General features: G+C 39.9%; 1 protein-coding gene across 16 annotated transcripts in view; it reads right to left on the bottom strand.

Annotated features, from left to right (window-relative positions):
• STIL (STIL centriolar assembly protein) overlaps positions 1-11,957 on the bottom strand; it is a 53,433-nt gene extending 41,476 nt beyond the window's left edge. For 7 of the 16 annotated variants that reach the window (XM_081492828.1, XM_081492832.1, XM_081492830.1 and 4 more), the window contains exons 1-6: positions 11,700-11,957; positions 8,782-8,868; positions 5,574-5,681; positions 3,407-3,519; positions 2,533-2,720; positions 1,471-1,718 (exon numbers count right to left, since the gene is read on the bottom strand). In XM_081492828.1, the coding sequence (XP_081348954.1) occupies positions 1,471-1,718; positions 2,533-2,720; positions 3,407-3,519; positions 5,574-5,681; positions 8,782-8,825 (701 nt within the window). In that variant the 5' untranslated portion in view covers positions 8,826-8,868; positions 11,700-11,957. Of the gene's footprint in view, positions 1-1,470; positions 1,719-2,532; positions 2,721-3,406; positions 3,520-5,573; positions 5,682-8,781; positions 8,869-10,977; positions 11,139-11,699 lie in introns of those variants that run through there. The other 9 variants (XM_081492829.1, XM_081492833.1, XM_081492831.1 and 6 more) reach the window with 2 other exon arrangements.
• Between the last annotated feature and the right edge of the window lie 12,607 nt (positions 11,958-24,564).

Here is a 24,564-nt window from a genome sequence, read left to right as displayed (position 1 = left end):
ATTGTACTTATTTACTGACAATAAGTTTTAAGAATATGATAACTATAGTACAATTGTCAAGAGTTAACTTTACTGTTATGGCTTTAAAACACAAAAGTAAAAACAATGCCATTTGTGATGCAAAGTCTTGACAATACCACAGAAGATACATTTTATTGCTATAATAACCCTAAAACACAAAGATGATGAATTTATCAAACCATGTGACAAGATGATTAAGCCAGAGTTGGCAAGAGTTTTACATTAGTAACAATGACACTCACACCTGCTTTGAGAGCTCTTCTGCCTTGACAACCTGATAAATTCACGCCTTACTACTAGATAGACACAGATATTAAAGAAAATAAACTAATTTTTTGGTTAATTTTAACACACATTTCTGTGTCCCCTTTGAGAAGCACGTTATTATTCCAAGAGAATTTAAATGTTCAATTTAGTTCAAACATTTAAAAATCACTATGACCTTTGATCACTCCATCATTTTGGAACACTTTTTCCTTTGTGCCACTACAACCAGAAAGGTGCTCTGATCAGTACATAGGCATTTTCTTGCTATTTCAGGGACACTCGGAGAAGAAAAACCTCTTTCTTATCTCTTTTTGAAGAGGCATTTTTGGTAGACAAGACTTGGAGTTGAGTTTACCTTGCCAAACAGTTTCAGCTCTGGAGACCTAACAGGAACTAGGGTGGAGTCAGTGGGAAAGGAAGCCAGAAAGGAACTGCTTAGACTTTAAAGCAGCGGGTGCTTACATTGTCTGACCTAGGTCAGCAGACAATGGTTAAAGAAAGTGGATGAGGATTCAGGGAAGCAGCCCTGCTGAGGACCAGAAAGCAAACAATTTGGCATGCATTTCCTAAGAAACCAAGAGTGGTGGATAGGAGGCTAGAGAGGATGCTGCTGCAGCAACGTGAGGAAACTCCACCCTCAAGTGGTTGACAACTTAGTAGGCAAGAGTATTTAACATTTTAATTTAATTACCTCCTTTATCTGCTGTGCTCATTATCCACAAGTAAAACTGCATATTACAAATAATTCTCTATCCTCCGTTAGGCTCATTATCAGAAAAATAATTAATTCAGCAAAAATTAACAATTTTAGGGACTTCCCTGGTAGTCTAGAAGCTAAGACTCTAAACTTCAATGCAGGGAGCCCGGGTTTGATCCCTCATCAGGGAACTAGATTCCACAAGCTGCAACTAAGAGTTCGCATGCCTCAACTAAAGATCCTGCCTGCCGCAAGATCCCATGTGCTACAACTACCACCCGGCACAGCTGAATAAACAAGTAAAAAACAAGTATTAAAAAAAAAAATTAACCACTTTATTTATCACCTTCCTTGGTTATTTCTCTAGCCATCACATATCAGGCATGTAAACTGACTGACCAATTATTTCATATTATGTGAATAACATGAAAATATACCAATGTGACCAATATTTAAAATTTTGGATGAATATGTCTTTTACTTACCCATATTTATAGGTACCTTGAACTTGAGAAATATTCAGATTACTGCTCAAATTTCTTGCTAGAGCTGTTGGAATGATGGGGATGGGTTTCACAGGTGTGCACTTAAAGGTGTTTGCTAGAGTTACTGCCGCCCAATCCAAGTCGAAATCCACAGTGTCCAAACTCTCCCTGGAAGTGATATGAGCTCTCAGGGCAAGTAGTTTTCCACAGTCCAAGGACTCTCTGCTACACACATGATGCTGCAGAGCCTGAGGAATCAATATCACACGATTATTTTAAAACTTTGAAATCTGACCACATCTCTAAAGGCTTTGTTTTATTTGTTGCATTACAAAAAAATTTCTGATTTGCAACGTTTCAATTCTCTTATTTCTTCCATGTGACCAGAAGGTTACATGAAAAATTATGTTAAATCAAATAAGATTTACTATACTGTACAACAAGATTTTCTATACTCCATCCATATAAAGAAGTTCATTCCTCTTTGATTATTTTCTTATTACCCCAAATAGTCAAGTTCTTCCTCTGTAGTTGCTCGTGAACACTGTCCTTTCTGGTCTCACTGCCACCCCTCTACTATAGGCAAATACATCCCTGACTACTGCAAGGCCTAACTATTCTGACTCCATTCAGCCTGCCCTATCACATTAATCATCCTTGATTTAACAGTATTTCTTCTTTTCAGAAATTTTCAATGAAAAACATGGCCCATTAGACAAAGTTAAAATTCCTTAGCTTGGCAGACAAGGCTCTCTCTGATCTAGACACACTAGTTCTGAAGTCTGACTGCCCACAAATCCAGCAAAAATCTCCACCCTCAATGTTATCCATTGTACTTTGCTATCTTGGTCATGTTGCTTCCTCCTCCAGAATGCTACCCATATTATCCACCTACAGTTTCCACCCTCAGAAACTATAGTTAATTGCATCTTAGGTCAACAATCATTTAGTCAGAAATTTTTAGGAATATCTATTAAATATGGGTTTATTAAAATATAACAAGATACACATAATTTGATTCTTTGCTGAATTAGGAATAATCACATTATCAACAAATCTTACCTTGACAGCTGAACTAAAGTCATCTGCATTGTGAATTATTATTTCTCTTGAACAAAGTCCTTGAGTATGAATTTTGCATGGGATTACAAAGTCCCCAGGAAGAGAAGCAGTAGGGATTCTTTCCAATAATTCAGGTACCTCTCGACCAGGATCAAAACGATCTATTGTCAATGTCACACTTTCTTCATCTGTAAAACAAAACAGCAGTTATTATGTGTGCATGCATGCTCAGTCACTAAGTCGTGTCTGACTCTTTGTGACCCCATGAACTGTAGCCTGCTAGGATCCTCTGTCCATGGGATTTCCCAGGCAAGAATAAAGGAGTGGGTTGCCATTTCCCGCTCCGGGGCATCTTCCAGACCCAGGGACTGAACCCATGTCTCCTGCATTGGTAGATGGGTTCTTTACCACTGAGCCACTAGGGAAGCCCAGCAGTTATTATTTAGAATGCCAATTATGAAATGTGAAATCAACCAAGCAAGCCCAGATTATAGGAAAGCATTTTGTTCATACTAAGAGTACATTAAACTCTCATTTTAAATTTAAAAAAATTTTTTTTTAACTTTTTATTTTGTATTGTGGTATAAACAATTAACAAGTAATGTTGTGATAATTTCAGGTGAATAGCATAGGGACTCAGCCATACATATATATGTGTAAACTCTCATTTAAAAAAAATAACTTGCATATATATTCATCAACCTGACCAGATTGCAAAGTCTATGATAAGCAGTGTCAACTTTAACTCATCTTCCTAACATTGGTATACAGCAAAAAGAAAAAAAAAAAGGTCAAAGTATATTACAATAATTGGCTGAAGCAGTAAATACAAAGTCTATTATAGTCATAAAAATAATTTTTCAAAGTATGTTACCTTCATCTACTGTGAGAGAACCAAGTAAAAAGCATGGCAAATTGTTTTTATTCTGTTTAGCATGACGACAAGCAAGTCGGATGGTCTTTTCTATCACCACAAGCTTTGGATTTCTGAAAAATAACAAGTCTTTTATGAATGTGATGGATCTGATAGCCTAAAAAATCTTTCTGTCATGAAATGTTGCCTAAAGTACAATATATATCTTTTAAAATGTACAGAAAGATCACTGCTGGGAAATCCTAGGGTCAAAGGCAGGGTGTAAGGAGGACTGCCTGGAAAGCAAAAGTGCAATAAGCAGACACTGAAGTTACAGTTATTCTTGAGGCATTTGCTTAATTTTATGCACCAGAGCAGAGATCAAGAAACTATGAGGTCTCCTATTTTGTAAAGTTTGATTGAAATAGTCATATCCATTTGTTTACATATTATCTATGAACTTCAGTTACCAGCATTGTTGAATACAAAATGTAAATAAAATTCACACGCTTAAATATCAAAAGGACTCCAAAATATGAACAAAGAACAAGATACTATTAAAAAAGACCAAATTTATTATTCTACAAACTGTGTGTATATATTATAAATTATCTTGCACATGTATAGTATATTTCCACTTTTAAAAACCTAAATGAGTGGGTTAGATGGCAACTAATAAGTAGCACAGCTAAAGAGTAAATTAGGAGAGCTGAAGAACAAAAGAAATACTCAAAATGTAGCACAGAAAGATAGCAATAGAAAACATAGGTTAAGAGACATGTAGAAAAGAATCAACAGGTCTAACAAATATTTAACTGAACTTCCACAAGATATTGTTTAAAAAATTATTTATAGTAATCATTGCCTTACATATTCAATGATATCACCCTTCTCTGCCTACTAGTTTAAAACTTAAAAACTTTTTGACATGTAATTTCCTTTAGTTCCTCTATTCAGTTGATCACCAAATGCTATAAAATGTTTCTTCAAAACACCTTGTTTCATCCTTTCCTCTTGGTCTCAATACTGCTACACTGCTCTAAACCCTTATAATAACTAACATTTACTGACTATTTCTTATGCCCAAGCACTGTGCCAACTGCTGCTTTAAAGCCTGCTTCATTTAATCCTTATAACAGTACTATGAAACAAGTGTCATATTTCCATTTTAGTTTAGTTTATTTTTGGCTGCACTGGTCTTTGTTGTTTTTTTTGTGCTGGCTTTCTCTAGTTGTGGTGAGCAGAGACTCCTCTTCCTGGCAGCACACGGGCTTCTCACTGCGGCAGCTTCTCTTAGTCGCAGAGCACAGGCTCTAGGCGTGCGGGCTTCAGTTGTGGCAGCACACAGGCTCAACAGTTGTAGCACACAGACTTGTGGGCCCTAGAGCATGGCTTCAGTAGTTGTGGCGCACAGGCTTAGTTGTTCCACGGCATATCGAATCTTTCCGGATCAGGGATCGAAACCTCATCCCCTGCAGTGGCAGGCAGAGTCCCATCCACTGAGCCATCAGGGAAGGCCCCCATTTTATAAATAAGGAAACTGATCCTTGGCTACTTTACTGAGGTCACTTAAATAAGAAAGGGTAAAATCAGGATCTGACCCTCCAGGAAGTCTGGCTCTAGTTTAACACCTGAAACCACTACAGTATAAACCTGTATCACTTAGATTACAGAAAACCATCTCCCACGTAGGGCTGACTCTAAGCTCTCCCCACTATGATCTATCCTTCTTAGAACTCTGCTTTTAACAAGGAACTCTCTTATATACAATATCTCAATGGATCTCTATTTTCTATTACTTGAAGCCTAAGCTTTCACAATCCTGGTCATAACTGATATTTTACGTTCCTTTTAAATGGTCTACCCACTCAAAATCAGTTCAATTTTCTCAATGTTATTCAAACACCATGCTGAAGTATGATGAAAAACTCAGTTTTTCTTATATTTTGCCTCTTGAATTCCTATAATACTTAGAACCTTAGATTTACAGAATATTTTAACTGCAAAATTAGGACTACTTCTCAAAATCATAAGGAACAGGTTTAAGAAGAAGCAGAAAGAATATTTTGCCTCAGGGGAGCCTAAATGGAAACGTTAAAAGAATAATTATTCATAGTAACCACCGTCTTGCATAGTCTTTAGATTCGTGTTTATACTGGTTTAATTTGAAAATAGAAGCATCTTATACCTGTAGTAACGGAGATGTAAGTAGATGAAATCTCCAATTGGCACTGGGTTCCAAAGTGCACATTTTGATGGAGGAAAATAGAAAGGCACCATCCTGCTTGAAGAAAACCTTAAAAAAAAAATCAAAGCACAACGAGAAACAGACAAATTTTACAAGAAACAGTTTAAATTAACAGGGCTTTTCTGATAACTTTTGTAGCTTAAGAAGATTTGAAAAACATTTTTAAAAAGTAAAAGAAAAATCTCTTGTAACTCTACTATCAAGAGAATAAACACTCAAAAGTTACGTCCTTTTTTTCCTATTCACATATACATTATATACACATGAGCCTTTTAAAAAAGAACTGAGTATAAATTCTATAAAATCTTCTTTAAGTAACAGAAAACGAATATAAACCATGAATTTAAATTTTAAATTAATATCTGTCTTTCGGAACTAATTTCAGGGTAATACGTAAAAAATTATGAAAAACACAAAAACTTTTTAGGATTTTTAAACTTGGTATCTTAGGCCCTGTCACATGAGGTCTTTTTTTTTTTGCAGCACCACATGGCATAGGAGATCTTAGTTCCCTGACCAGTGATTGAACCTGTGCCTCCTGCACTGGAGTCGCAACCACTGGACTTCCAGGGAAGTCCCACACATAAGTTTAATTACCGAAGCATCAGAAAAACATCAACAATTCCTCAAAAAAGATCATGCAAGCAACATAAAGCAATGTTAAATCATATAGGGTAACATCACAGAGTTTTTATTTTATATAAGTGAGTAATTCGAGAAAACTACAATAAGAAAAATAATGGAAAGAAAGGACTAGGAGAAAATATCAGCTAAAGTCACATGTAATTAAAGCAAGAAAGCTCTGACAGTGAGCTACCTACAAAAGTGCATGTATGGTGGTAGACTATTAAACAGTTGAATTGAAAAAATATTTATCACATCACACACTAAGAATATCTTGTTCTAGATCTTACTTTCACGTATCACCTGATAAAACTTACCAACTAAAATATTGGCCCCAGTCGACTGATCATCTGCTATGTACCAGGCATCCTACTAGGTACTTCACATGTACAATATTTCTCACTAAAACTATTTCTGAGACACTTCATTGTCCATTTTATAGATAACAAACTCCAACTTCTACAACTTGATACAACAGCTAAGTAGCAGAGCTGGAATTTGAATCTAAGTGTGGCTGATTTCAAAGCTTATACTACTAGAAGCTGAATGATGTAACGATTTAGACCATAGTTCAGCCTGGCTCTATCACGTTCTTAGCTACGTGCTTTCAAATCTTTATAAGGATTTTTAATCTCTCTTTATTTGAAATAAAGACACAATCTGAAATTAAGAAATTTGTTAAAAGTCACAAAGGTAGTTAAGTGATAAACTGTCAATTTATCTATGTCTCTACATCTAATATATTTATTATTTACCAATTGGTGAGAGGAAGAATGATTTAAGGGTTAAAAGCAAAGCCTGGCTATCAGCTGCTTAGGTCTTAGATTTTAGAACCTGGCTTCAAAATTTGCTGGCCATGTGACCATGATCAAATCAATGTCTCTGTGCCTGAGTTTCTTCAACTGTTAAACAAAATAATATCAGTATCTCCTGGGAGAGTTATAGTGAATACTTATTAAATGAGTCAATATATATAAAATGCTCAGAAAAAAATCCTGGCTTACAGTAAGTGCTCAGTGTTAGCTATTTCTTTTTGTTGTAAGTAGTCCATTTCTTTTCGCTGTAAGTAGTAGTGCAGGTTTAAAATCCAACCTGCACTACTTCAGGTTTACTTCCTTATAGTGAACAGTAGAAATCATTTCAGCTTTAAATACTGGCTATACCAGTTACCAACTGTATAACTTTGGGTTGGTTAACCTCTCTATGCTAGTTTCCTCATTAAAAAAAAAAAGAGGGGGATAATAACAGTACCCATTCCTCATGGGTTTGTTGTGAGGATTAAATAAAAATAATGTATGCAAAGTGTTTATTAGCACAGAACCTGGTTGCTATTAGTTTTTTCCTTAATCTAAAGTATACAGGGAGACAGACTTGAGAGGCAAGAAAGATAAAAATACCTCGAAATTGGGTGCAAAGTTCTGCATGTATGTATAAAAGTCCTTTCCCTTAGGGAATGAAATTCATGGCTATTAGACATTCAAAGCGGTTTGTAAACAAAAATAATTCAAAGCTGCTGCCCTAAAAGCCCACAGATTACTGAAAACCAGAGTTCAATAAATGAACTAAAATCTAGAGTTGAATATGCCAGGAATTATCAATTTAAATCACATGAGTATATTATTTTCCCTAGAATGTAAGGAATGGATTTGACCCAATAATAAAATTAAAGAGAAGAATAAAGGCTGATAAAGTTTCAAAGAATAAGAGGTAGCAACAGGAGAGAACAGAAGGGCCAAAATTAAGCAAAAGGAATATGATAGCCTCTTTGGGTCATGTTTGCCATTGTCTTCATCAAGAACATCTGGCACAAAGAAAAATAACACAGAGAATAAAGATAACTCATGGATGCAGTTCTAGTTTAGAAGAAAAAAATTCACATGTCAGCAATAATTGTTCTTCTCAAGGGGGAAAAAAGAATAATAAATGATCCAAAGAGCCAAATAACTCAAGCCATTTTGCCTGCTCCTCAAAGTAGTGACAGACTGAGACAACTAGGAGACAGGTGGCAAGCTCCTCCTCCTCACACCACATTGAGTGGGAAAAGGCTTAGGTACATTCAGTGTGAAATTTTTCCCGTCAAATAATTAAGAGTTTATAAGAGGGAAGGAACTCAACCACTTTCCCATTTGTCTAGGATGTAAATAAATATGCATGTGATCTTTAGCCTCAAAAGTTCAGGTACTATTTTTCATCAATACAAAGACCCTCTATGAAACTAAAACAAGGAAAGGAGGAAATGAGACTAAGATTTACTGAGTGCCTACAATGTCCCAGACCCTTTAGTTTAGTAGTCTCACCCTTCACAATAACCTTCTGATAGAGATTACTGTCCCCAATTTACAGATAAGGAAATTGAAGCTTAGAGAAGTTAAATAACTTGATCATGGTCACCCACTTAATAAGTGGTAAAACTGGGATACGGACCCAGATTTTCCTGATTCCAAAGATTACTTTTTTTCCTCTCTTCCAACCCAAGTTATGTGAGTAACTGTGAAAAGCACATTCTGTAAAAATATTTCTATACCTGGTACTCATCTGGGGCCCTGCAAGAGGATATGTAGACTCCATGATAGTTGGTGAATGATTTATTCAATTTCACATGCTCAGGAACCTAAAGAAATAAAGATAATATTACTAATGAGTGACAAAAACAAAAAATAAAATAAAAAGAAACAAGATTTAACCACATATTAGCAAAATAACAGACAAAATTAGGTTACTTATATGAAGTGTCTTCATCCATGAATAAGATAAAGTGCTTATGGATTCTGATCACTTTCATACTTTATAGTATTTGGCCTGTAAACTAATGTTAATATTTATTCTAGGCAGCAAAACCCACCAACTATCTATTTATTAAGATTCTGCTCCAAGATCCTTGTATTAATTTAGTGAGCTGGGTAGGGCAGGTGGTATTTAATACATGAGATTTGAACCAAAAGCTTTATAATAGTCAGAAAACCACAAAGCAGCAAATAGGAACAATTTGGGCTAGATATTTTTTTTGGTCTATAATAAAGTCAACAAATTTTCAAGCTTGTGGAGATAGGAGACAAATACTGCATACCACAAACTAACTTGTATTAGTTCCAAGTCAGTGGTCTTTTCTTGGCTCCTCATACATTCTCTGGGTAATCTCATCCACTCCCATTGTTTCTGAGGCAAACTCAGCAAACTTTCAGTTTCTGCCTCTCTTCTAAGTTTCAAGTCTGTATTTCTAATTGCCTACTGGATTCTTGTTGCTGTTTAGTCACTAAGTCATGTCTGACTCTTTGCAACCCTGTAGACTCTAGCCCAAAAGGTTCCTCTGTCCATGAGATTTCCCAGGCAAGAACATTTCTTTCTCCAGGGTCTCCTGCATTGCAGGCATATTCTTTACCGCTAAGCCACTGGGAAGCCCTACCCATTGGATATCTACATCTAAATATTATAAAAGCAAAATACAGACCTCAAAGTCCTTTCTTTACAGCTCATTATTTGCTATGTTCTTTTATCAAACCTTAGAGTTACTCTTTAGGCTCTGTGTATTCTACTTCAATTCTAACAAAAAAGAATTGTTTAAAAGCGAGGTAAGGAAGGAGAGAATTATTCATTCTGGTGCAGAAGTCATTCAGAAAAAATTTTTAGTTAAAGTCAGAAGCTGGAAATATTTACAAAAACAAAATCCTATTTAAATTGCCCTTTTAAGGTTGATAAAAAGTCCCTCTTAGAGGTATCTGGACTTCATGCAGCTTCTATGGAATGCATGTTTTAAACTTTAAAGTCCTTCTGTGCTACTTGGTTGTCATGGGCAACAATATTCAGATTGATAGTTGTAACTCACAGATGTAATAAAGTGCCATTTTCCTTCATTAAACAAAAGAGTCTTAAAACTCATTTGTCTGTTCTTCCTTTATGCATTAAGATAAATTGAAAATGTTGACCTATTATTTCTCATTTCAAAAAAAACCATAGGAAACAGTTAATTGACAGTAACACACAAGAAATTAAAGCTAGTGTAGTGAAAGTAAAACCATGTAACACCTATACCTAGAAAAACATATTCTCTCCTGGATAATGGCATAGTTGTGTATCAAATGGAAACAATTTGATCAAATGGAAACCATCAAGTCATCCTTATCTCTCCTTCCTTCCTCTTCCCCAATATAAACTGTCTTTCTATCTCCACTACCTCAGTTCCTGACTTTATAGCTCTCACCAGATTTACTGAAAAGTCTCCACAGTGCTACCAGAAGGGCTGCATTTGTGCTCAGTCAAAAAAGGTTGAAAAGTGTTAGTCGCTCAGTCGTGTCTGACTCTTTGTGACCCTAAGGACTGTAGCAGGCCAGGCTCCACTGTCCATGGAATTCTCTGGGCAAGAACACTGGAGTGGGTAGCCATTCCCTTCTCCAGGCGATCTTCCAGACCCAGGGATCGAACCTGGGTCTTCTGCACTGCAGGCAGATTCTTTACCATCTGAGCCACCAGGGAATTATTGCTACATAAATCTGAGCAAGTTATTCTCTGGCTTAAAGAGTTGATGGCTTTTCTTTCAATGTCCATCCAATTTCTCAGTCGTGTCTGACTCTTTGTGACCCCTGCGGACTAGCCCGCTAGGCTCCTCTGCCCACGGAATTCTTCAGGCAAGAACACTGGGGTGGGTTGTCATTCCCTTTTCCAGGGGATCTTCCCTGACCCTGGGACCGAACCGGGTCTTCTGCATTGCAGGCAGACTTCTTACAGTCTGAGCCACCAGGGAAGCTCCGGCTCTTCTTTGCTGCTGCTAAGACATGTCAGTCGTGTCTGACTCTTCGCGACCCCATGGACTGCAGCCCACCAGGCTCCTCTGTCCATGGGATTTTCCAGGCAAGACTACTGGAGTGGGTTGCCATTGCCTTCTCCGCGGGCTCTTCTTTGTGTACAGAATAAAGGACTTTCAGAACCTGGCCCCACCCTATTATTCCACACATCCCTTCACTCCTACCATCAGTTAGATGTAGGCAGATACTGGCAGTATACATGCACACCTACTGTCCCTTTTATTTGGAAGGCCCTGGTAAACTCTCATTATCCTTCACAATCCAACCCGAACATCAACTCCTCTGTGAAACCATCTCCTAGATACCATGGTGGTGAACCGACTGTGTTCACATCCACAGTATTTTCAGGCTTTGTTATTTATAAATCACTTCCAGCCGACCACGAACTTGAAACGTTAACCGATCCCTTACTATGTAACTGGAGAAGGAAATGGCAACCCACTCCAGTAATCTTGCCTGGAGAATTCCATAGACATTGGAGCCTGGTAGGCTACAGTCCATGGGATTGTAAAGAGGCATCATTGAGCAACTATCACGCATTACTATTGTAGCTGTCCGAGCATACTGGGCTTCCGTCCAGACATTTTTACAGTAAAAACTTTATATGATAGCGTGTTATCGATTGCAAACTTTGTTCACATACCTAAGTACTGTACAAATGATTCCCAAGGAATTCATCGTCCAGATTCCCTTTGCGTTATTAGTCCAGGCTCCTGGTCCGCTGAACCCAACAGAGGCGGCAGAGTGTTGCCCACGCTCCTTCCTCCACGCTCGCAGAGGCCCCTCGGGGGAACTGAAGCACAAAAACACTCACCGCAATCTCCGCCGAGTAGAGGTTTGTTTGCTGGGCCGGAACAGAGGTCGGCTCCAAGGAGAACCTCTGCCAACTCGCCCCGCCTCTGGGACGTTGGGGGTCGCGGGAACCAGGGCGGCAAATACAAGCTCGCGAAACCGAAGCCCGCGCCACACCTGCTGACTGGTCGGAAGCCCAACCCATCAGGGAGAAGGGGCGGTGCCGGACTTGACACTCCCGGTCTCCGCGACGCTCCCGTGCAACAGCCAATCAGTGCCCTACACAGGTCCTACGCCGACCAATCCTAAACCTCCGTGGAGAAAGAAGGGCGCCACCCGCGCTCCAGGATCAAGTTCCGGAGGATTTAAACACTTCAATTTGGTCAACCGTTAAGTTCCGGGGTGGGGCGGGCCTTGCGCATGCGCAATGAAAAACCCAGACGGGCGGATGAGATGGCAGAGGAAGCCGGAAATACTGGCTGCTCTGGTCTAGTCTGGGCGGCTGGAAGCGAACGAAGTGCCTTGATTGAATGCACAAAATGAGGGGAAGTTCGACTTCTTCCAGTTTCTTTCCTAAGAATCATACTCGCCTCTCAACATAAAAGATTTTAATTCCTTCCTGTTTGAGCCGAAAAGAACGTGACCGTTTGTAAGCCGTTTATACTTACCTTCACAATGAATGGGCTTCCCTGATGGCTCAGTTGGTAAAGAATGTGTCAGCAATGCAGGAGACCCGGTTCGACCCCTGGGTTGGGAAGATCCCCTAAAGAAGGAAATGGCCACCCACTCCAGTATTCTTGCCTGGGAAATCCCATGGACAGAGGAGCCTGGCAGGCTACAGTCCATAGGGTCGCAAGAGTTGGACACAAGCGACTAAACCACCACCCTCCACAATGAAAATTGGTATTATGTATGGTATTGGTATTGAGTCGGATACGACTGAGCGACTGAACTGATATGACATATGATATTAGTATTAGTGTGATGATTCATAGTTATCTTCACAAGTGTTGTTGATAATCGCGCCTTCTCCGCCATTATTCGATTTTCTGAACAGCAGAAGTAGGTATTCAGTTCAGTTCAGTCGCTAAGTCGTGTCCGACTCTTTGCGACCCCATGAATTGCAGCACGCCAGGCCTCTCTGTCCATCACCAACTCCCGGAGTTTACCCAAACCCATGTCCATCGAGTCGGTGATGCCATCCAACCATCTCATCCTCTGTCGTCCCCTTCTCCCGCCCCCAATCCTACCCAGCATTAGGGTCTTTTCCAGTGAGTCAACTCTTCGCACGAGGTGCCCAAAGTATTGGAGTTTCAGCTTCAACATCAGTCCTTCCAATGAACATCCAGGACTGATCTCTTTTAGGATGGATTGATTGGATCTCCTTGCAGTCTAAGGGACTCTCAAGAGTCTTCTCCGACACCATAGTTCAAAAGCATCAATTCTGTGGCGCTCAGCTTTCTTCACCGTCCAACTCTCACATCCATACATGACCACTGGAAAAACCATAGCCTTGACTAGACGGATTTTTGTTGGCAGAGGAATGTCTCTGCTTTTAAATATGCTATCTAGGTTGGCCATAACCTTACCCTATTTAACAAGGGAGGACGCGTAGAAGATCACACAGGTAGATAGTGCAGAGTCCAGATTTGAAATGTCACTTACATTTCTCTAGACTTTTGTTAGTTTCCTGAGCAATGTGGGAGTGTCTTAATGTCTGAACTGCACTTCTGGGCTGTTTTGTTCTGACTGTACATCCACCCTTTTGAGAGAGTGAAAACACTATCTTGAAAAATGTATCAAACTAGCCAAGAAATATGTGCTCCACAGTGTCAATCTCTGCTTTCCTGGAAAAAATTCCTAGAATCTAGGGAACACATTTTAAGAGAAATGCTGGTGAGTTCCTCAGATCTGGTGTGTGGAGCAGGAAGAGCCTCAGACAGTGAGGCATGTCTGACAAAGTGTTGGCTGACCCAGTGGAGTACTCTGGAGCAAAGATTTCCCATGAGAGGAATCCCACATTAGGCAGAAATGACCAGAACCCTTGCTGTGCCCAGTCATTGCCTGGAACTTCCCATAAAGAGCAAGCACCATGTTAAGGCAGATCTGGAAGACCACAACAAGAGGCTGCCAGCCAAGTGTACTGTTTGCTGCTAATTGTCAAGTTCTTTCTAGAGAGAGATCCAAGTGGCACACTTTGATGGCTGCCATGGTTTACATTAAGTGCAAAGGCCCTGGGATGAGCATTTTCTGACATCTTCAAGGAAGAGCAGGAGGTCAGTCTGTGCTGAGCAAAATGGGTTAGAAGACTATCAACAGTTGAAGAGGGAGGAGGTGTTGGTAGATCATGGGGCATTTCAAGGACTTAGCTACAGTCTTGAGTTCTACAGGAAGCCAATGGAAGATTTGAAATAGGGGACTAGCAAGATCTGATTTTTGGTTTTAAAAGCATTACTATGGTTGCCGCATAGAGAATAAACTATAGGGAGCAAAGGCAGAAGCAAGGAGACCAGTTAGACAGCTGCTGCAATGACATCAAGGAGAGATTGAGAGCTTGAACTGCAATAGTGGCAATGGAGGTGGTGAGAGGTTATTGGATTCTGCATATATTTTGAAGGCGGACTCCAAATTTGATTAGAGATTGAATTTAGGATGTAAAAAAAAAATTTTGTGTGGGCTCCTTATGATTTATGTTTTTTTTAAGAACTATTTTAAAATATCTGAAAGAGAAACGTAAAATGATATGAGTTAAAAAAGAAGGGGCACACATAACACACGACTCCCTACTCCTTAGGTGTAGGCTGGGCATAATGACATCTTTCCAAAGTGGACAGTATGTTAAAGAGTGGAGGAAAGAGTAACTTAACAGTGGAGCAGCCTGACCATTAGTATTTCAGCCACGTGATCAAGGTCAATATTAATAGTCATGCTGATAGTGTGTATACTCAATATGGTATGATGAAAATGGCACTTCACCTGTGTGGTCTTCCTTCCAATAACCTATAAATCCAGACTTATCTTGAGAAAAACATCAGACAAATTTCAACAGTGGGGAACCCTAATAAATATCTGAACTGTACTTCTCAAAACTCAAGGTTATCAAAACAAGGAAGGTCTGAGAAACTAGCTAAGAGGAGCCTAAAGAGATAACTAAATGTAATGTGGTATCATGACTGGAATCATGAAAGAGAAAAAGCAGACCAGGTTGAAAACTAAGAAAATGTAAATAAATTCTGGACCTTAAGTAATAATAGTGACCAATATTGGATAGGTAACTGTAACAAATGTACCATACTAAATATGAGCTGCTAATAACAGGGGAATCTTGGAGGTGGGTAATGAGGAGAATCTGTACTATATTCTCAAGTTTCCTGTTAATCTAAAACTGTTCTTAGAAATAAGTGAAGTGAAGTGAAGTCGCTCAGTCATGTCTGACTTTTTACAAGCTCATGGATTGTAACCTACAAGGCTCTTCCATCCATGGGATTCTCCAGGCAAGAGTACTGGAGTGGGTTGCCATTTCCTTCTCCAGAGTATCTTCCCGACCCAGGGATCGAACCCGGGTCTCCCTCATTGTAGACAGACGCTTTTACTGTCTGAGCCACCAGGAAAGAAAAGTCTGTTTAAAAAGGAGAAAGGGGCCGCCACACTCGCCCTCTATGATGGCCCACACTTGGTCTGTGGAGTGTGTTTCTCTCTAAACAAATCCACTTCTTACCAACCAAAAAAAAAAAAAAAAATGAAGAAAGGAGTGGGCAAGAGGAGAATTGAAGTATATGCTAATTTTTTGAACAACAGCAATAAATAAATGCCTTCTTTTATGCTTAATAATAACTCAAACAGACTTCAATTAAACATTTTATTACCACTGGACTTCTAAGCAGGATATACATTCGATGCTATGGATAAAAAAAAATGCTATGGATAGAGTCAGTTCAGTTCAGTTCAGTTCAGTCACTCAGTCGTGTCCAACTCTATGCGACCCCATGAATCACAGCATACCAGGCCTCCCTGTCCATCACCAATTCCCGGAATTTACCCAAACTCATGTCCATCGAGTTGGTGATGCCATCCAACCATCTCATCCTCTGTCGTCCCCATCTCCTCCTGCCCCTAATCCTTCCCAGCATCAGGGTATTTTCCAATGAGTCAACTCTTTGCATGAGGTGGCCAAAGTATTGGAGTTTCAGTTTCAACATCAGTCCTTCCAATGAACACCCAGAACTGACCTTTAGGATGGACTGGTTGGATCTCCTTGCTGTCCAAGGGACTCTCAAGAGTCTTCTCCACCACCACAGTTCAAAAGCATCAATTCTTCGGCGCTCAGCTTTCTTTACCATCCAACTCTCACATCCATACATGACCACTGGAAAAACCATAGCCTTGATTAGACGGACCTTTGTTGGCAAAGCAATGTCTCTGCTTTTTAATATGCTGTCTAGGTTGGTTATAACTTTCCTTCCAAGGAATAAGCGTCTTTTAATTTCATGGCTGCAGTCACCATCAGCAGTGATTTTGGAGCCCCAAAATATAAAGTCAGCCGCTGTTTCCACTGTTTCCCCATCTATTTCCCATGAAATGATGGGACCAGATGCCATGATCTTAGTTTTCTGAATGTTGAGCTTTAAGCCAACTTTTTCACTCTCCTCTCTCACTTTCATTAAGAGGCTTTTTAGTTCCTCTTCACTGTCTGCCATAAGGGTGGTGTCATCTGCATATCTGAGGTTATTGATATTTCTCTCGGCAATCTTGATTCCAGCTTGTTCCTCTTCCAGCCCAGCGTTTCTCATGATGTACTCTGCATATAAGCTAAATAAGCAGGGTGACAATATACAGCCTTGTAGATATTCTTAAAACTTAATTACAAGTAATTACTGACTTCATTTTTAAATTGTAATAATTCAACCTCATATTTAGGACAAGTTGGAGAAGTCCAAAGGGCTTATTCCTTAGGTATTAAAAATTTTGGGGAATATGATATAATGTAACAAGCATTGACTTTGGGGATCTGGCCCCAGTTCTGTCATTTAAACTCTTTAAGATTGATTTTCCCTATTTGCATATTGTACATTATCATAAAAAGTTAATTCATATTAAGTGTGAAAATTAATTAAAAGACTACCTATATATATTAAATGTACCAGCTGTACTAACAACTGACAGTGTTAATAAATAAGCAACACATTGCTGTACATACATAAAGGTTAAAGGAATGATTTGTTGAATTAGAGAATAAGCTTAGTGAAATCAAATCTACAAATGTTCTATTAAGGATCTACTACAAATTAAGCTTTGTGCTAAATGGCATGGGCAATTGGAAGGATGTGATAAGCAAAGAACAAAGAAAGCCCAATTTTATAGGGGTGGGTAATAAGAGGTAATTATCCAAAGCAAATATGAATTATTGTTAGATCGCAGCCTATTAAATAGACTGAAGATATACTGTGCTATTCTTTGATCCTTGTTAATATAGGCTGCTGCTGCTGTTTAGTGGCTAAGTCACGTCCAAGTCTTTGCAACTCCGTGGACTGTAGCCTGCCAGGCTCCTCTGTCCATGGGATTCCCCAGGCAAGAGTGCTGGAGTAGGTTGCCATTTCCTTCTCCCAGGGATCTTCCTGACCCAGGGATCGAACAAGCGTCTCCTGCTTGGCAGGCAGATTCTTTACCACTGATCCACCTGTTTTATGTCATTTCAGGACACCATGGAATTGCTATGGATATTGGCCCCTACACAGAAAAGCTACCAGTCCTATTTTTCAAATTTTAAGAGCTTTAATTTGCTTCACAGAGAATCATTTCCAGTATGTCATGCTTTTTTTAAAAAATGTGTTTTTTAAAGTTGTTGCACAAACAACGCTATAAAGAAAAAAAATGTAAATGGAAAAATTAATCTAAAGTTCTACATTCTAACATACCAATTGTTTTCATTTTTCCTTATTCCCTTTCAGTCCCTGAACATATGACATGGTCTTTAAGATTAGACCTGGTAAATATTCAGTGTTATAAACCCTGATGTGCCTGCTAACAGGCTTGTCATGGGAATTAAAGAGCTATTGTTATCACCAGGAACAGGGAAGCTGGAATCAGTTACCAGTTCTGTCCTTATTTACAAAACATCCAACTTTCCCTGTCTCTATTTACACTTCTGAGCTAAGCTGGACTGGTGCTTTTAGAAAATGACTACAGCTTTGCTTTTAAGGAACATCATATTTTTAAGGGAGATTGTTGATCTGTCAATTTATGCAGAATTCCTTTGAGACTCAAACCTCTTGGGAGAGGTAATAATAACAATTAATGTGTCAAGTCATGTTGACTCATTTTACTTATTTTTTGAAAGCTTGGAATGTTTTGGAATAAAGACTAGAAAGATCAATTAACATACTGGTAAATTCTCTGTAAATAATGGCTAAGCTGACTCTTTTTTAACCATCATCCTGATTTTGCAGACAAAGAAACTATAGGTATAAGCAAACTACCTAGGCTTGCAAAGTTGTAATAGGCAAAAAACGCTGTAAGACCTGCTGAAGACCATCATTTCCATTCACTGGTCAGCCAGCCATTCTGCAGTATGCAGACTGAGCTCAGCTGACAGAGTCACTCCCAGGAGGGTAGGTGTATTGTCTGTTGCCAGATTTGGCACATCAGCTTTTAAAAAATCATGTTTCTTTTAACCAGTGCTCTCAGAATCTTTGATAAAAGGTACTTTGATAAAGCATTACAGCAATAACTGTGCAAATCTCAGTAATATCAAGTCTTCATTTTAGAACCTCCACTAAGCATCAGGCTATGTAATGGGCTAAGCATCCCTCCAGGAAATAGATCACAATGTAATAGATGGCTATGAAGGCCTGAGGGCAAAGCATATGGCCTGCTACCTACCTACCTGTGCCACCCATCCACCTGCCCTGTCTTTGCTCCATCACCCAAACTGATCCTAGAAACCATTTCCTAGGTATATTCATGAAAGGAATTACAGGGCAGCAGTTGTCAAAGACCACTGTAGATAGAACTTGAGTGGCAGGAGCCAAGTTGTATATTCTAAATCTTCCAAGAACCTTGGAGTTCCCTTAAGAGAGTAAATCACATTGTAACAGTAACACAATTGTTCTGTTGTACAGAATCATCAGACATAGTCTCTGCCTTCTAGGAGCTCTAAATCTAGTATGTGGATACACAATACACCACAGTGCTACAACAGAAGTAAACATGGGATGGAGTAAGTGTGGGCACGATGGTGGTAGTGAGTGTAGAAACACAAAAGAGGGGCACCTAACAATGGCACCCCACTCCAGTACTCTTGCTTGGAAAACCCCATGGACGGAGGAGCCTTGTGGGCTGCAGTCCATGGGGTCGCTAAGAGTCAGACATGACTGAGCGACTTCACTTTCACTTTTCACTTTCATGCATTGGAAAAGGAAATGGCAACCCACTCCAGCGTTCTTGCCTGGAGAATCCCAGGGACGGGGGAGCCTGGTGGGCTGCCGTCTAGTCTATGGGGTCGCACAGAGTCGGACACGATTGAAGCGACTTAGCAGCAGCAGCAGCAACCCAGTCTTGGGAATTTAGACAGAGCTTCCAGCCATGAAATTAAAAGACGCTTACTCCTTGGAAGGAAGGTTATGACCAACCTAGATAGCATATTTAAAAGCAGAGACATTACTTTGCCAACAAAGGTCCGTCTAGTCAAGGCTATGGTTTTTCCAGTGGTCATGTATGGATGTGAGAGTTGGACTATAAAGAAAGCTGAGCGCCGAAGAATTGATGGTTTTGAACTGTGGTGTTGGAGACGACTCTTGAGAGTCCCTTGGACTGCAAGGAGATCTAACCAGTCCATCCTAAAGGAGTCAGTCCTGGCTGTTCATTGGAAGGACTGATGTTAAAGCTGAAACTCAATACTTTGGCCACTTCATGCGAAGAGTTGACTCATTGGAAAAGACGCTAATGCTGGGAAGGATTGGGGGCAGGAGGAGAAGGGGACGACAGAGGATGAGATGGTTGGATGGCATCACCGACTCGATGGACATGGGTTTGGGTAAGCTCCGGGAGTTGGTGATGGACAGGGAGGCCTGGTGTGCTGTGATTCGTGGGGTCGCAAAGAGTCGGACACAACTGAGCGACTGAACTGAACTGAACTCCCAAAGGAGGTAAAATCTGAGCTGAATCCTGAGAAATGAATAGCACATCAACAGATGTTGTCAAAAATGGAAAAATGAAAGTATGCAACAGATATTTAAAGGGCAAGTATGATAAATAGGACATAAGTGGCAAAAAAGCCTTACTTCTTAAGACCCTTGAGAGTTCACTAGGAACACAGCTATACTCTGGTAATAGTATGCATATACTGAATATATGCTCCAAAGCAAATAAACACACATGGGTAGGAGTGAGTTTTGAGGATAGCTTTTATTTTTACATCTTTCTGAGATCAGTCTTCACATCTTTTACAGAACTTATTCCGAATGGATTTTGTGCCTATGGAACTTTTTACCTCCTAAAGGTTCAGTATTGTATAGGATGAATGCATATTTTGAAGCTATATGTTCTAAGTTTGAATTTGACTTTGCTAGCTAACTGCCTCTGTGGCTTTAAATAAAGTACTTCCACTTCCTGGCTCTTTTTCCATCTTCAAAATGACAGCACTAACTTCATTATGCAGATTTTATAAGGCAAGGCTGATATTCAGCCAACACACAACTGGTAAGATTGTGTTGGTTAAAAGCTAATTATTTCCATATGAGTTGGATATAGCTACTTCCCTGAGAACGTGGGACACCTAGGACCTCCTCATGATCCCACAACTAGAGGACTGATGCCTGGCATAGCAAATCCTAGCATAGAAATCTCAACAAATATTGTGATTGTATTAATTATTGAAAAGTTTGAATGTCATCCAAAAACTAAGTAATATAACTGAAATGCTTGGCACATAGTGGATAGTCAATAGATATTAATCGAATGTATTTCATCTATGGACTCAGTCTATGGATTTAGGTAGGGAATAGCTTCTACTAGGTGATAGCCATTTATTCAATATATGCTTATCGGCACATATTCTCATTGGGGGTCTGATTGTTTGCATCGAGGGGGAACTCATTGAATCTCTGCCACCTTCAATGAATAAGAGCACTGATATAAGGCTAAAGCAAAATGAATTCTTTGGGGACAAATTTAGGACTAAGGTGCTAAGAGTTAGACCTTTCACTATGGACAAGCAGACAGGTTAAACGTTTGAGCATCAGAGTAGCACAGTGTCTTTTATAAATGCCTGCCTCCTTGGCTTGGCTCCATGGGACCACCTGGTGTAATAAACAGGTGTTTTGGAAAACCTCTTCCATGTGTATCCTCTCTCTACCCACAGCACTACTCACACTGAACACTCTGGTCACCAAACATATGTTATATTTGGGCTAGGGGCAGGGTTCCCACACCAAACATTCCTTGTAATCCATTAAGGTTTGTTACACAGCAAAAGATAACCAGAGTAGGCCCAAAGAGACAACAAATAATATATTGTTTTCTGCTTAGTCTTCTTCTTTCTGGAAAACCCTTGGTAGAGATGGGTATCTAGGTTTCACTTTTTTTAATATCTTTCTTCTTTAGTTAATTTTCCTTAGTTGCCTACCATGGTTGGCAGGAGATGGGCGAGGTGCAAGATACTAAGTACTGAGCCCTTGTAGTCAAATTCTCCAGGGAGTCAAAGAGAAAAGTTACTACAAATTGCTATAAGTATACAATGAAGTTTTGCACCCAGACTCCTTCCTATGTGGAATCCTTAGTTCTGGTGGTCTCTATCATGAGAGCTAGAAAGATTATCTTTTTGTCTCTTTCCTAATATATTTGAAAAGGGCACAAGGCCTTCATCAAAAACCAAAGAATAGCCTCCTAGACCCTTTTCCACAGTTCCCATCTCTTTAACATCTTTCAACTCGGGCAATCATACCAGATGAGATAGAGAAAAGTCATGCCCAAAGGAAAGAGGCACATTTGGTTCAATATGGCCTTTTTTTGTACTCTTACCACCTGTTAATAATATGACCAGTCATTCTTATTTTCAGCTGACATATATCCTACGTCCTGCTCCCTGGCAGGTGGAAGATTGGGAGACTTCCTCTGAGCTTGAATTGGACTTTTACCACCAGGCATTCTGCCAGGCCAGAGGGCAGCAACTATAGTCTGTGGGCACATGTTTTGGTATAGACTTACATACTAGCAGTGGTTTTTACATTTTTAAATGGATTTAAAAAATGAGAGAATAACATTTTGAGACAGGTGCAAATTGTATGAAATTCAAATTTCAGTGTCCATAAAAAGTTTTTTGGAACATTATCACATTCATTTGTTTATATATGATCTGAGGCTGCTTTTTACTATAATGGCAAAGTTGTGTAACTGAATGGAGATGGTATGCCCCCCAAGACCTAAAATATTTATTGTCTGGCTTTTTATACAAAAAGTTTGCAGATCCCTATGCTAAGTACCAAGACATGCCTTCAAGAGGCATAGTAGCAGCAGTTGAATAACTGTCCTTCTTCTCATCAAAAAACTAAACACAGTAGGGTGGTTTGAGGTCATCTACACCAAGGCTTTCATTTCACCCTTCTCTCCATTTCCTAGTTGAAAGATGAAAAACTGAAGTTCCGAGATTAGCAGGAGTTTCCTAAGGTTACAGTGATTTATTGGTAGCATAGAGACTAAAACTTAGGTCTTCCTATTCTAAGTCAGATGCCCTTGCCTATTAATCCTCCTTGAGTCCTAATATTTACTGTCAGTTCAGTTCAGTTCAGTTGCTCAGTCGTGTCCGACTCTTTGCGACCCCATGAACTGCAGCACACTAGGCCTCTCTGTCCATCACCAACTCCCAGAGTCTACCCAAACCCATGTCCATCGAGTCAGTGATGCCATCCAACCATCTCATTCTCTGTCGTCCCCTTCTCCTCCTGCCCCCAATCCTTCCCAGCATTAGGGTCTTTTCCAATGAGTCAACTCTTCCCATGAGGTGGCCAAAGTATTGGAGTTTCAGCTTCAACATCAGTCCTTCCAATGAACACCCAGGATTGATCTCCTTTAGGATGGATTGATTGGATCTCCTTGCAGTCCAAGGGACTCTCAAGAGTCTTCTCCAACACCACAGTTCAAAAGCATCAATTCTGTGGCGCTCAGCTTTCTTCACCGTCCAACTCTCACATCCATACATGACCACTGGAAAAACCATAGCCTTGACTAGACGGACTTTTGTTGGCTGTACTAAGTGGGAAAAGATTTTGGACCAGGAACGTACTTTGTTACCTGTCACCACATGGTAACATGAAGACTTTGGACTCAGGAACTCTACCATTCCTTTCAGCCTTGATGTTCCCTGCTTTTAAAGGAGATAATGCTGACCCTATAGCAACAACAACGAAAACATCAAGCTGTATTCCAGCTCCTGCTGCTTACTGGCCGGCTGTCTTCAGACAACTTTTGGCTTTTTCATTTGCAAAATGAGTCTAATAGTAACATCTATGTCATTAAATCAATAAGATAGTAACTATGATAGGGCTCAATAAACAAGGGGAAAACAAGGAACTGAAGGGAGAAGGGATTAGAGAGGCAAAGAAAGAGGGTGGGGAGAAGAAATGGAAAAGAGAAGTAGATGGGGAGAAGGGGAAGAAGCCAGAAATGGGAAAAGAAGGGGAGGAGGATTGGAAATAAGTAAAAAAAAAAAAAACAAAAAAAGTGGAGGAGATGGGGGAAAAGATGAAAAGAAGCCAAAAATAGTGTGTGAGGGAAGAGGAAAAGGGTTGTACAGGGAGAGGGAGAGTGGTGGTAGCCAGACAGAAGGCTGTGCCACCATCCTCCCCTCCTGTCTGTATCCCTTCCTGGCACTCTGCCCTCAACAACTTAGTTTCACTCTTGCAGTCTCCCTCTTCATGCCAGTACTATCTCACTTAAACTTCTACCTAGATGATAAATTGAACACCCTGGCCTCTCAGTTCTAATAACAGGGTGTGTATCTGCTTCAGTCTTCCACTCCCATGGGCTCATCCCAGATCTCAGCAGCAGCAGAAACTCACAACCTCTGATACTTCAGTTCCAAACATCCCACTCAGATCACCAGCTCATGTGCTCAAGTACTCCACTGCCCCATTCTTTGACATCAGTACTTCTAATACGTTGACCCCTTCCCTGGCTCCCTCCACTTCTCCACTGTTAGCCCTCACATGCCACCATTTGCTTTTCTGCCTGATTTTGATTCTGCATGTGCTGTGCTGGCTCAGTCGCTCAGTCGTATCCAACAATTTACGACCCCATGGACTGTAGCCTGCCAGGCTCCTCTGTCCATGGGGATTCTCCAAGTAAGAATTACTGGAGTGGGTATCACTTCTCCAGGGGAACTTCGTGACCCAGGAATCGATCCGGGGTCTCCTGCATTGCAGGCAGATTCTTCACCATCTGAGCTACCAGGGAAGTCCTTGATTTTGCATAAACCATCACAAACATTCTCTTGCAAACACTCCCTTAGTCTTCTCTCTCTCTGTTTTATTTGCCTGGCAAAACCCCAATCCTGGATTAGCCCAACTGTTTGCCTGCCCTTCTCTCTGCCTATACCTGAATAGTCTAATATCTTTAATGATTTTAAATCCATGATCTCAAAAACCAAATGAGCTCTTAATACTTCCCAGAAGTCTTATTGATTAGTTTTCTTTACTACAACACATTTTCCACTATCAAAGATG

Source organism: Giraffa tippelskirchi, chromosome 5 (assembly GCF_054371585.1).
Source record: "Giraffa tippelskirchi isolate mGirTip1 chromosome 5, T2T-mGirTip1v1.2.pri, whole genome shotgun sequence".
NCBI classification, from domain to species: Eukaryota; Metazoa; Chordata; class Mammalia; order Artiodactyla; family Giraffidae; genus Giraffa; species Giraffa tippelskirchi.
The sequence above is the reverse complement of the archived record's forward strand: the minus strand, read 5'-3'. Positions and strand labels throughout refer to the sequence as shown.